The sequence below is a fragment of the Acomys minous genome (assembly GCF_964271855.1).
Source record: "Acomys minous genome assembly, chromosome: 15".
Taxonomy (NCBI): domain Eukaryota; kingdom Metazoa; phylum Chordata; class Mammalia; order Rodentia; family Muridae; genus Acomys; species Acomys minous.
The window spans coordinates 36,225,521-36,239,504 of NC_140497.1; the positions used below are offsets into that span (position 1 = coordinate 36,225,521).

Genomic DNA, 13,984 nt, shown 5'->3' on the forward strand with positions numbered 1-13,984 from the left:
AACCAATTCCATCAGAAAGAAAAATTAACGTAGAGATGAACTGTATTGGAAGGCACAAAGGTCTAGAAAAAGCCCCAAACGCTGCTAAAACACACAGTCAGTATCACGTTTATTAATATACGGCGTTTCCTCATGTTCTCAGGGTCTTCTGATGCTCAGGAGCTGCTGTGTCAGGTCCTGCAGGCTGCCTTTCAACTTTCAATGCTTGACTTTTGTGCTTGTGTGTGTGTGTGGGGGGGGGGTTGGAGATACATTTTTACTTTGTTTATTTTATATGCACGGCTGCCTTGCCTGCATGTATGTGTACGTCCACATGCATGTACAGCCTGCAGAGGGCAGAAGAGCGTGTCAGATCCCTCTGGACTGGAGTCACAGGCAGATGTGAGCCACCACATAGGCAAAAGGAACCGAGCCTCTGTAAAGAGGAATAGGCCCTCTGTAAGAACATCGAGTACTCTGAACCACTGAGCCATCTCTCCAGCCCCTACCTTACCTTTGAGACACTGACGTCACTGAATCTCGCACTTATGTATTGCCTAGACTGGCTGCCTAGATCAAGTCCTCATGTGCACAGAGCAGACACTTCAGACTCCAGCATCCCCGAGGCCCCCGCTTCTGTGGGCTTGCTCCCCCAAATGAGGCTAAGGTCTCGAAAGGCAGGCACTGGCTCTCCCTCGCTCCTCTATACAAACTTCTTGCTGGCGTCACCAGAAAAGTGATTAAGGAACTGTGGACAACCACAGGGACCCTGCGCTAGGGCAGCATTTTGTGCCCTTAGTGTAATCATCAAGCCTTGCTGCTTGAGGGTAGCTGGGCTGGAAGTCTTCCTCAGACATTAAGTGTCTGTCCTAGGTGATGAGGTCTCCGCGCCCAGGGGATTATGAACACAGTCTTCTTTCTAAGCCTGGCTCTCCCAGCTCCTCGCCAGCCCTGCCCTTCTAGTTACCTCAGCAAGAAAGGGCCTTTTCACCCTGGCCCCTGAAAGAGCCTCCCATACCTGTTTCTCTTAATTACCCTTCAGGCTGCCCTTAGCAACATATCAGACCATCATCTTTGTGTCTCTACCTCAGCACTGGAGAGAGAGAGAGAAGAGCACTGTCTCTCCTGAGCTCACAGCTCTGCACCTGGGAAAGCATTCACACAGGAAAGAAGCCTCTTTTGCATTAAAATAAAATAAAACAAATGGCACTCACACCCTGCCCACTTGTTTTAAATAATCTTCAGATGCCTTAGCAAAACCACCTATGCAATCCAGGCACGCGGGCGCTTTCTAGGCGATCCCCTGGGATTTTTAGGAAGCAGCAAAGATCTGTGAGCTACAGGAAACCACAGCTTAAGGAGTGCCAGCGCTGTGAGGGAGTATGAAAGGGCACAGGCAGGGAGAGCAGTGTCTCCTTCGCCCTGATGATCTCCCACAGTGAACATCTCTGGCTTATGCAGATATGCTTTATACCACTAGAGGGCGATCTCAGTCACTGCTATGGGCTCCCTGCTGGTGTTACACAGTAGCAGCAGAAACAGGGATCCAGAAGATACACAAGGATGGTTGGTTGGGAATTCAGTTTAGTGTCCTGAGACCACAGTTTGAGTCACCCCACTCCTGAAATAATGAAGAACCCACAAAAGGAAGGGAGACAGGGAATCTTAAAGTAAAGCAACAGGGCGCTTTCTGTGGTGATGGTGTCAACACCAGGAACAAAGTGAGGGTCTGGTGTTGACTATGTGCTTGATGATGAGACTGTGAAGTCTCCTTCCTCGGGTGTTTCTAGCCACCACCTACCTGCTCTACCACTGAGGAGATGTGGCTTGGAGAAGAAGTCTCTTACTTACCAAGGTTTGAGGACAGCTGGATGGAAGCAACTTGCAAAAATAAATATATATAGTAGGAAGCAAGGATGAGGGATGCAGAATAGGAAGAGGTGACAGAGTGCGATGGGGCAGAGGACAGAGGCATTTCCGAGGAGAGCCGGGCCTGCTGTGCTGCACCTGCTTGTGGCGCGAGGACCTGGTCTAGTGCTTGCTGCCACACAAGGCTCTTTAGGAAAGGTGAAAAGGAGCCGTGAGCAAGAACAGTGGAACTAAGTTGGTCAAACAGGAACATCTGAGTTCCTTCCCTCCCCGGCCTGCACTGCAGCATAACGATGAGGATCTGCCCTTGACCACAGACACTAAGAGGAAATTTGTATGCACTTACTTGGCATGCCAAGTGGCTTCCTTTCCGAAGGACTCAGAAAGTCAGCATACTGCACAAGCACATCCCTTCCTGCCTCTGTCTCGTCTACGGCAGACAGGCTGTGCAGGTGAGGAGAGCTATCCACACCGCCTACTCCCCATATGCACACACCTCATGGCTGCCTCTCACTAAATATTATCATTATTTCTGCAAGGACTCTGGAGCTTCTGCTCAGCCCCAACCTGCCGCTAGAAATGTGACACAGTCACTTCGTGTGTGCAAGCAAAAGCAAGCCATTCCTGATAAAAACGACAAGCAGGGTGCCAGGCCTATAAATGCTGATAGCGTGAACATGGCCCCCTCTCTCCCAGGACAAAGCTAAGGGGGACCACAAGGCCTTTCCAGGTTGGATGAGTGTGAACACCAGGGAGTCTCCGCACCCCTGCTTCTATAAGCAAGGGGTCAGCCAAGCACAGATCAAAGTGCTCAGGGAAAACGCTGAGTTTGCACTGACCACATCTGGACCTTTACTGTGCCTCTGTTTTTCCCTAAGCTATCCACAGCATTTACATTGTGTTAGGAATTCTAAGTAAGCTAGAAGGTGTTCAAAGTCTATGAGAGGACTTGTGCGGTTTCTGTTAACATTGCACAATTTGTACAGGGGAATTATGGCGTGGGTGTCAGGAGGGGTCCTGGAACCAAGCCCCTGGGACAGGGGAACAAGTCTTGGTATTTAGGAAGTGCTGTTTCACACAGCAAGCCCATGGAGGCCACCTGCTTCATGACATCCCCTGGTGAGTCTCTCTGCTTCTGTGCCTGGTGGTGCTGATTTACCTGGGTCCATCTTCACACCTTAAGCTAACTCCGATCAGCACGAGACAGAGACAGCAGGGGAAAGGAGGACAGAAAGTGGACATGAGGCCACAGTCTGCAGATTGGGGTACCTGCTCATGGTGTGTGCATCAAATGGCTCCCCCCAAATGGCTAAACTCAAATCATGCACATGAGAAGACCTAACGAGGAGCGGCATTTTCCTCTCCGCCCCATTGTCCTCACACTTTCAAATGCTTTGTCATTTAAAAATCTAGACACTCACTGAGAAACGGGTGTTAGAAGACAAAAGGCCAAGAATTTAAAAAGAAAAGGAGCTAGGTTCTGGAGGGGTGTCTGAATTTATTTCCAGGTCACATGAGACACACGTGGATTCACTCTGGGCCAGACACTGCTCCGCTAGAGCTGGTCTTTGTCGGGCACGGGATCTGAAGGGCCACGGCGGCCAGCAGTGTCTTGGCACAGGGCTCTGTTTCAGGTATGCTGGCACCCAAGGGGTACGCGTGTTATCTGATGAACATTCCGGCCCGTCTGCTTGTGGCACTGGATATTTTGGAATAACAACTCACACTTTCCCACAGAAAAGTCAAACAATTGCTCAGAATGATCGCTTCTGCTTTAGAAGCAGGTTTCAGCTGACAAGCCACATGTAGGGGACATTTTGTGACTGATAAGGCGAGCCAGCTGCCTTTTCCTTTCCTTGTGGAATTAAGAGCAATAAACAAGAGCAGGCAGGCTCACTGTCGGCTACGGTCTATGCTGCCTTCATCAGCCAGCGTGAGTTTACAGCTATTGTTATCAGAGCCGCTCAGTGATGTACGGCAGTCCTGACTCTATGTCAACATCCCTTAGTTATTCTGCATCTGTCACGAGCACGCTCACATTCCCAACAGACACAGAAGAACTGATACTCGGGGCACGGGAGCGCGTGCTTTATTGCTCTGCAAAAAGAAAATTCTTGTGCGCTGTTTCTGAGTTCTCTAACAACAGAAGCTATTGAGTTTTTCAAACCCGGGGACATGTCACCAGTAAGACACAACCACAGGCTTAAGCCACCCTGTCCCAAGGAGAATACAAACCTCTCAGTCAGGGCCCTGCTCGGCACGCCCCGCGCAGACATCAGCTCCTCCTCCAGGCGCTGGCGCTCTGCTTCCAGGCGCTGCAGCTCATCCTGTGTGCGTCTCTGTGGGGTGATGAACTGCAGCTCTTTCAAAAGCTCTTCTTTCTCATGTATCAGTGTCAGCTTCTCCTTCTCAACATCCAGGGCCCCAGGCCAGGCCTCGCTGTCCAACTTTGACAGCTCGATTTTCAAGTTAGCCATGCTAAAAGACATAGAGGACACAAATGTTCACGATTCCCAAAGAAAGGAGCCAGGTGCCTGGCTGCAAATGCAATCTACAGTCTTCCCAGAGACGAGCAACAGCGCACTCCAGGTCAGGGGACAGAAGCATGTAAGGCAGAGAGCCACAGGCAGGTATCCCTGGTGTGTGTGTGTGTGTGTGTGTGTGTGTGTGTGTGTGTGTGTGTGTGTCTGTGTGTGTGTGTGTGTGATATGGGAGGGTTACCTAGACACTTCCATTAAAAAGCAAACTGAGGGGTTCCATTAAGAAGCAAACTGAGGGGCAGTGGTGGCGCTCGCCTTTAACCCCAGCACTCGGGAGGTTAGAAGCAGGCGGCTCTCTGTGAGTTTGAGGCCAGCCTGGTCTACAAAGCAAGTCCAGGACAGCCAGGACTACAAGAGAAACTCTGTCTCAAAAAACAAAACAAAGAAGCCACTGTTGTAGATTAGAGTCTTCTGGGTAAAGCTTCTGTGTCCCACATAAATGGTACTTCCCAGAGCTGGGTAGAAATTGACGTATTAACAGATCACAGAAGGAAGAAATGAGAAAGGACCAGAGCCCTGGTCAATTCATATTAAAGCCAAATCAGTTCATTAAGGTTTCACATCACCGAGGATAACAGGCAGGCCGCCACTTCCTCCCAGGCCCACTTTCCTCAAGCTTCACACTGGGAAATCTCCCTCCACTGGGGCCTCTTCATGGTAAGCACTAGCTATGGAGCAGTCCTGTACTACCTCAGGTATTCTGGCTTCTGACCCACATCCGGGAGCATCTGGTTATTTGGCTGTACCGGATCAGGCACGGTGGACCTTAACCAGCATAGGAACAGCAGCTGGTGTGGCAACCACGATGTGAAGGAGGGATGCATGGAGGGAGAAGAGGGGAAGGAGCTCAGGAGAGCCTCTAGTGCCACACGCTTGCCTGGCCCAGGGCTTCCTTATGTCCAGAGCCCAGTCACAGATGACCCTGTCTACAGAACTCCCAACACAGCAGTCTCTGGAATGAATGGGTTGTCCTGCTGCACTGTGTGGGTGACCCGGATGACCACAGGATGACACAGACGGCTCCATGGCCATGAGGTACAAGATGCAGATAAACTATGGACACAAGTGGTACCGACACAAGAGAGCCATGTCCCTGCATAAACCGAGGGATGGTTGGTTGCCTTGGCTACCGGGCAGCGCATAAGAAAAACAGAAAAGGGGACCCCAGCCCTATTTTGAAGGAAGAAACTATTATGAACAAACAACTCAAAACAAAGATGCAAAGTAGGTCTGCGCCTGTGGTGCCTTAGACAAAAAAAAAAAAAAAAAAAAAAAAAGAAAGAAAGAAAGCTAAACTGGGTGCAGTGGCACACACCTTAAACCCAGCACTCCGGGAGGCAGAGGCAGGTGGATCACTGTGAATTTGAGGCCAGTCTGATCTACAAAGTGAATCCAGGACAACCAGGAATACACACAGAGAAACCCTGTCTTGAAAAAACAAACAAGCAAGCCATCTTATATTGGAGTTGTGCTGTGTGAGCCTCTCTTGCCACCTCCTGTCTGCACTTACAACAGATGAGGCATTGGCTGCTCTTCAGCTTTCACCACAAATCCATAAACAACCGTCTCAATGCAGTGGAAAGGTAATCACCAAATTGCTAAACAAGCACGATATTATTAGCTTCACTGAGCATATAAAACAAAAGCTAGAGGAGAAAACAAGTTCAAGGAAGTGTAACTCACCTTTGCCTTTGCTAAGAATCGAGGAGGATAATGGTTTTTTTTTTTTCTGTTTTTCGAGACAGATGTTCCTCAGTGTAGCCTGGAACTTACAGGGATCTGCCTGCTTCTGCCTCCCAAGTGCTGGGATTAAAAATGTGTGCCACCACGCCTGGCAGAAAATGCATTTTTAAGACAGGCAAAGATCCCTCGAGGGTCACCAGCAACCCTAAAATCAATTCCGAATAACACTGGTGCAGCCAAATGGCCAAGAAGCAATGGCCTAAGTTTTGATGTGGTCAAGGCAGCCAGCAGCTGGAAGCAACAGCACAGTGCAGGCAAGAAAGGTGTCAGCTTAGTGCTTGAGGGCACGGGATTAGGTAGATGTTGGGTTTTACTTTGGAAAGGGGGGCACAGATCTGGCAGGGACACTGTGGATTGACTTCTAGGAAGTGGCAAGGGAAGCGTCCCGTGAGCTCTGGAGGAAATCAATGGTTACAGTCAGTCCCCATAGAGGGAAAGTTCCAGGTGACCCACAGGCAGCAAGGTCAAGTTCACGAGAAGCCATGGTGCTAGGTCGGGTCCTTTTTAGTGCTGAGTCCTGGCTGTTAGCTTTCAGAAAACCAGATGTAAGTCTTGGGCTTTGTCCATGGCAGAGCCAAGGAGCTCTGACTGTTAGAGGGTTGGACTGCTCACAGCAAGAGGACCCCTGAACTTGTCATCCAGCAGCGGCCAGCACGTCACCAGGCTTCCACAGAAGACCAACCCTCAAAACCTACCGAAGGCAGGGCCCCAGTTCTGCTCCCAGAAAAGAGAGAAGACAAAATAAAAACTTTTCCTACCCTCAAGACATATAAAGTCTATCAGGGCAAGTTTAAAGACATTAAAATAAGCCAAGTTAAATGCGGCTCGGAATGACCAAGGGGGCCGTACAAGGTCATTTGGCTAATCATTTGTGGACTAAAGCTTGGGTTTCTGTTCAGCAAACTGAAGAGCCAAGCACTACTGGAACCCTGGCAAATGGCAGAGGCAAACAGCGTAGTGATGTTCACTCCACTCTAAGACCTACGGTCAAGTGCATCGCCCCCAGGAATGATAGACACATCCGAATGGCCGAAGGCCCTCCACGTGGTAGGAGCCCCAGCACACTGGGAGGGTCCCACGGTCAGAGCAGGAGGAACAAGATAAAGTCCTTGGTCTTCTGTGTGGCGACAGTGCAGTTGCTCCTAATGTCTCCTAAATGATGACTCAGTGGCACTTTTAAACTCTTAAAAGAAAAATGATGAAATCAGTGGTATCAGGATGCAACAGTAGGGTGTGCTGTAGCATGGACCTGCTATGTCAGGGGCATGTGGTCTCTTGCCCCGCATCCCAGCAGAGTCAAGGATTTAGAAGCACAAGACCATCAGGGTTAGTAAGAACTTGTGAGGTAAAGGAGAGATTCCCAGCCTCCTTCCCTGGCCTGTAGTGGGAACAAAGCAGCATCTTCCAGGGAACAGCAGGAGGCCTCCGGGACAAAGCTGCTCAGAGGTACCTCCTGGCAGAGATGCAGCCCAGGCCACTGCAAAGAGTTTTGGTCTGAGAAATCAACCATCTCACTTTCCATTATAAGTATTATACAAGCTCAATACCTTTTTCCCAGAAGGGAGGTGAAACCTTTACACACACACACACACACACACACACACACACACACACACACACACCCCTCATTAAATTCCCCTTTCAAGTCAGGCATAGTGGCACACACCTTTGATCCCAGCACTCGGGAGGCAGAGGCAGTCAGATCTCTGACTTCATGGCCAGCCTGCTCTACAGAACGAGTTCCAGGATGGCCAGGGCTACACAGGAGAAACCCCGTCTTGAAAACTCAGTACATAAATAAAAATTTAAAACTAAAATAAAATTCTCCTTATTCTTCAGCTTTGCAGGGAGAGACCTGGAAGCAACCTTTGCAGGTTAAAGCACCAACGGTGGCTTGGTGAGACTGGGAGGGGAGTGGCCACATGCCACGTGTGGCCATATGCCACATGCCACGTGTGGCTATATGCCCCATGCCACGTGTGGCCATATGCCACATGCCACGTGTGGCCATATGCCACATGCCACCACAGCAGCCAAGGTTCACCCTGGAAAGGAGACTAGCCTCCTAGCAGGAACCCTGCTGGTCCTTACCTTCTTTTAGCTCCTTCATACTGGAGACTGAGCCTGACCTTTTCAGCTAGATTTGATCTGCCTCGCACCCCAACCTAGTCAAAACAGAAGGAAAAAAGTCAATGAGCCCTGCTAATGAGTGAAGTACACTGCTTTTGTTTCTAGGAAGCTGGAGTCATTGAAAAGCTGGCAAAAATGGCTGTGACACGGGGACGGGGACGGGGACGGGGACGCACCAGCTGAGAGGCACTCACTCCATAGGGGAAAGGCTCCCTCAAGTCAGGCTCATCTGCTTGGAAAGACTTTAGCCCCATTCTCGAGCAGCTTTGATTCCAGACAAAAATCTCAGGCAAATGTGTGCGGTATCTGAGGGTTTATGAAGGGAGCGCACAGGTCAACAGAACTGGTGGGGTGGAGCTCATTTCTTAGACAATGTTTGGACCATTTAACTCATATCTACACAAAATGTAAACTAAATAACCCCGGGAATTGATTTTCAAATAGGTAAGGCCTCTGCCAGCATCCACCTGCTTCGTTTTCCACAGCCCATGCGCTTACGAGATACAAATATACCCGGAACCTAACAAAAAGTAAATATTTGGGAATAGGTTTTCATGAGGGAGAAGGGAAAATAATGATATCCGGATCATAGTGAATATTTTCAAACGTCAGCTATAACTCACAGTACTTAATCAACTTCAAATTTATAAAAAGAATTTCTTCAAAAATAACAACAACAAAACCAAACCATGCCTAGTGATGCGTGGCCTGTGTAAGTCTATGCCCCGTGTGCGGGGTGTCTGTGGGGGCCAGATCAGGGTGTCAGATCCCCTGGAGTTGGAGTCGTCATATGTGGTTGCGAGCTGCCTGCCTGGGGTGCTGGGGGCCTGACAGAGCGAGACCCGCTCTTAAAGGCTGACCCATCCTCCAGCCCCTTTGTCAGCATTAAGAAGGACTTTTCTGTTTCTCGCTCCCCTCACTATTTGTGTGAAGTGACTCCGATTCACAGGACTGTGAACTGAGCTGGGGAGAAGTTAAACTCAGGGGCCTTTCTAGCTTTTCAGTAGCATCTGTAAAGACGTGCAGTCCGAGAAAGTACTGTGCACTTCGCACTTGGACAGAAAAGATGAGGTGACTTTTTTTTTTTTTTTTTTTTTTTTTTTTTTGGAGACAGGGTTTCGCTGTGTAGCCTTGGCTGTCCTGGACTCGCTTTGTAGACCAGGCTGGCCTTGAACTCACAGCGATCCGCCTGCCTCTGCCTCCCGAGTGCTGGGGGAGGTGACTTTTAAAATGAATCTGGAGGATGAAATACGGAATGCACACTCTAGCTCCTGTTCTGGTCCTCTGTACCCCATCCTGTCACCACCAACCCCATCAGCCACCCCATCCCCTGTCACCATCAAGCCCTCCCTCCCCACCCCCCTACCCCCTACCCATCCTCAGGGCACAGAGGACAGCACTGGGGCGGCTGATGCCCTCTGGCCACTTACGTCTCCAGAAATGCTCGTCTGTGACCCAGCATCAAGGGTCTGTCTGGACAAAGAGAGATGCGAGCTCACAGGACTCGATCTTAGATCTGGCTCGGAACTGCCCATGTTCTGATCCAAATGAAAGCGCTCCTGCAGCTTGGCAAGACTCTGTCAAGAAGCACAGAATCTCCTCAGTCTGAAGTGCAGGGGTGCAGCCCTTCTCCAGCGTCACTAAACGGAAGGAACTTTCTCCGTACATTTTAGACAAGGGCGGGATTCTGGAAATATGTGAGGGCATGTTGAGCAGATGGTCCACTTCTCCTACAGACACCAGAATCCACCTTTGTACTTATTTACTGTATGTGTACTGTGTGTGAGAGCCACATGTGTGCAGGGGCTGTGGAGACCAGGAGGGTGTCTAGTCTGGAACTGGAGTTACAGGCAGTTTGTGAACCACCTGATACAGTGTTGGAACTGGAGGGACTTGGATCCTTTGCAAGAGCAGCGAGCCCTCAACCACAGAGCCATCTCTCCAGGCTTTGTTCTCGAATTTACTATAGTGCGTGCAATTCTTATTTTTAAACACTTTCTTACGTCAATAGGGATCTACTATAGTTTAAATATGGTTTTTATGCCACCCCTGGAAGTCCCTATAGAAGGTTCTCAATGTAATGATGCTTAGATGTGACAGAGCCTGTAAGAGGAGGTGTCAGTACAATATTCACATAGTTCTGAGATGACCCTGTTCATTCCCAAGAGAGCACATTGTTATAAAAAGTGCAGGCTTGGTCTCTGAATGGCTCTGGCTTCCTGTCTTGCCAGCAATCTCTTTAAGGGGCAAACCTGTTGTTGTGATACCAGCCACATGAGGACTTTACAAAAGTCTGGGGGGGGGGGGAATGAGGCCAAACAATCTTGGGCTTTCAGCCTCTGACACTATAAGCTTAAAAAGCCTCGTTTCTTTATAAAGTAGCTAGCTTCCAGTATTTTGCTATAGCAACACAGAACAGGCTAATACAGAACTACTCACTTAACATAAAGGAATTATGGAACCATGCAATATTTATAGTGCAACCTCTCATTTTAGATATACAGTAAGGCATCTTCTTATTTGGAAAGGGCTACAACTATACTATTTTACATCCAGGCAAATCCCAAGAGGTGATTACACTGATAGTACAGATTAGGAAACAGCCCCAGAAGCTGTTAGGGAGTGGCCTGGCCTCAGTCGAGGCCATCACGTGCCAACAGCACAGCACTGCCTATGGCAGTGACAGCTCATGGTAAAGTGAGAATCCAAAGTGAACGTGCCTTTCATGGCCACGGAGGCTGAGGTTAACTCTAGAGGGAGGGTATGTACAAACAGGGCACTAAAAGAAAATCTAAGCCAATCGGCTTTTTAAGAAGCCCTAAAGTAGCACTAAGTAAAGAACAAACAACAACAACAACCACCTATTGCTGTTAACCTAAGGGCCATATTTAACCCACTGTTTAGAATTTCCATGCTAAGATAACAGATGTAAGCCTGACGTGCACACATGCTGTCTCAGCCCTGGCAAGGGGGATTAGGGGGTTCTAGCTCAGTTTGGGCTATGGTTGGACATCTTGTTGCAGGGATGGACGGATGGAGGGAGGAAGAAAGGGAGGGAAGGAAAGAGGGAAGAAGGGAGGAGGGAAATACCAGAGAACCAGTATTTAATTCTCACCGTTCACAAGGACACACATATTATATACATGCATGCATGCACATGATAAAGCACACACAGACACAGCAAGTTGCATATATAGAAAAGAACCAAGAAACATTTCGGTGACATGATAAAGTCTTTTCTGTTTCTCTTGAAATGGAAAAGATCAATACTTTTTTTTCCTTCCCTGTGATGATGACATAGTTAATCACTTTGGTAGCTTGTGATTAATATGTTTCAAAGAAATGAGATATTAGAAACTAAACTTGGAGCACAGTAGCATATGAAGAGAAAAAATATTACTGTGGAATTGGCTTTGTGTGGCTGCGCGCTTATTTTTAGGTGTACATAATTGAGTTACGGGATTTTTATGTAAAATATTTGCTACTATGCACAAATAGGTTTGAAATCAATCAGCCAATGCCTGATTTCCCATCTAGTTCTATTGTTGATCTCAGTAACTACAAATTAATTCTTCTAAGTACTTTAGTAGCTAAAAAGAATTCAACCCGATCTGTGGAAGAGACCAAAGTTTACAGAAGAAGCAAAGGTGATTCCAGTAGGACCAGCTACAGGCTCCAGTGCAAATGTGCTCTAGGTTCCAATGACAACACTACTGTGTGCACTTCAGAAATGACCAGTTTAGTCAACAGAACAGTTGTAGAGCAACAGTGGCATGTTCAGTGATGTTTTTTCATGTGCTATATATGTGTTTAAGGTGGTTATATGTGTGTTTTAAAGATAACACATACCAACACCAGCCGACCTCACCCCTCGATCTTACTACTTACCGGCTCTGTGGTCTTGAGTAACTTATTGGATTGCCTATGCTATAGCTCACGCACTGTAAAAAGAGGCCCAGACGACCTCAGCATCAGGAAGGATAAGGGAAGCACACACAAGTGAGGCACTCAGGAGAGGACCTGGCACCAAGCCACACTTCACTTCCTCATCATTACTGGCTTTTCCAACAGATCACTTCTTGCAAGTGATTTTGAAATTCCAAAAAATTAAAAAGTCACATGGATATAAGAATATTTATCTTTTTCAGCTAGCATTTGGGAAGCAACACGCAGAAGCTGAACGTGACATGTAAGTGGAGAGGCTTTGTTAAAAACACAAGCAGCATCGCTGGCTCTGACACTAGTCAAAGATGCAGGCTAGCGCCCGACTAGATGATGCTGAACTCCTAACTTCTTTATGTTTTTGTAATTATGAGGAAGAGGGGAAGGGAGAGAAGAGAGAAGCCCTTAAGCAGGGGCCATGCTCTGACAGGTGCAGAGCCTGTACCACTGCCTACTGATGATGGTGACGCACTCCTGTGTACCCAGTGTGTTTAGGAGTGCGCCCAGATACCAAGCTCTTCGGATAGGCTCCAGGCTCTACCGCCCCCACTCAACTCAATCTGAAAAGACACCTGACTGAGGCCAGCCTTCACAAAGGACATGGGAAGGTGGGAAGCAACTCATTCTCCACACGTCTCCCTCAGCCTGTACCAGTCCTGGGTGGGCACGGTCAGCAGGAGTGGGATGCTTCACGGGCCCCAGGAGACAGACGCAGATGCCCCACCACATACCTGCATCAGATCTTGCTTTTCTTTTTCTCCTGAGCTGATGGCTTTTCTGATAGATTTCAGTTCCGTGAGGATGGCCTTGGCTTCACTAAGTTCATACCCGCTCTGGCCTCCAGACATCTTTTCATCAATTCTATTAAGAGAGGAGGAGGTGAGGGAAAAGAAATTTTTTAAAAAAGGTGAGTGCAGGGGAGCCGCTGGTTCTGGGTTGCTTTCCTCAGCAGATGACTGCACAGCATCACTCTCACACAGCACTACCTAGACTGAATGCTTCTCCTTAGCCCCGGGCTCGACTTCTCCATCATCTGCGTCATATCTTGTCTCTTTCTAGCCATTTTTTCTTTCTTTCTTTCTTTTGGGGGGGGGCGTTGAGACAGGGTTTCTCTGTGTAGCCTTGGCTGTCCTGAACTCACATTGTAGACCAGGCTGGCCTCGAACTCACAGTGATCCGCCTGCCTCTGCCTCCCAAGTGCTGGGATTAAAGGCGTGAGTCACCACACCCGGCATTTCTAGCCACTTTCAAGCACAAACACATTTTGGGGTGCTCCTGATGCTGACTGAACCCAGTCTTTACCATATTCAGTCTTATCTGGGAGTCAAGAAAGAAAAGCGGCAGGGACAACATTGTAGGAGCAGAAGTACCACAGCCGTTGTCCGAGCAACAGCAGGCACGGTACTGACAGCACGGCGAGGCTTCAGTGAGTGCTTGAGAAATGCCTGTTTGTGCTGGTGAACCTCTTACATATTTGGATTCTGCGGCTTCTTATTTCTGTCAAATACATACAAAGTATCTATTAAAGCTACGGAGTGAGATGAAATATCTCGCCTTGCTGAATGGGCTCTGACTTAGGAACAAGGCAGATGGGCAGATGTGCTCATTTGCCGCTGGGTATTGAAAAAAGAGCTCTCAGTGAATTAATCTGTCCCTGTCCCCACAGACGTTTTTATTTTACATCGTTATTACTGCAGGCTGGAGGATTTGGAGATTGTCGCTTTTGAAGGGCTCGGCCACATTTCCTACTTCTTTTTAAGAAATTGTTGGGTTTCTATTCC

General features: G+C 48.4%; 1 protein-coding gene across 1 annotated transcript in view; it reads right to left on the reverse strand.

Moving 5' to 3' along the window:
* The window catches only part of WWC2 (WW and C2 domain containing 2), a 176,072-nt gene that overhangs the window by 45,720 nt on the left and 116,368 nt on the right, over positions 1–13,984 (reverse strand). The window contains exons 6-9 of the mRNA XM_084760139.1: positions 12,935–13,064; positions 9,692–9,838; positions 8,223–8,296; positions 4,084–4,326 (exon numbers count right to left, since the gene is read on the reverse strand). Of these exons, the coding sequence (XP_084616265.1) occupies positions 4,084–4,326; positions 8,223–8,296; positions 9,692–9,838; positions 12,935–13,064 (594 nt within the window). The remainder of the gene's footprint in view (positions 1–4,083; positions 4,327–8,222; positions 8,297–9,691; positions 9,839–12,934; positions 13,065–13,984) is intronic.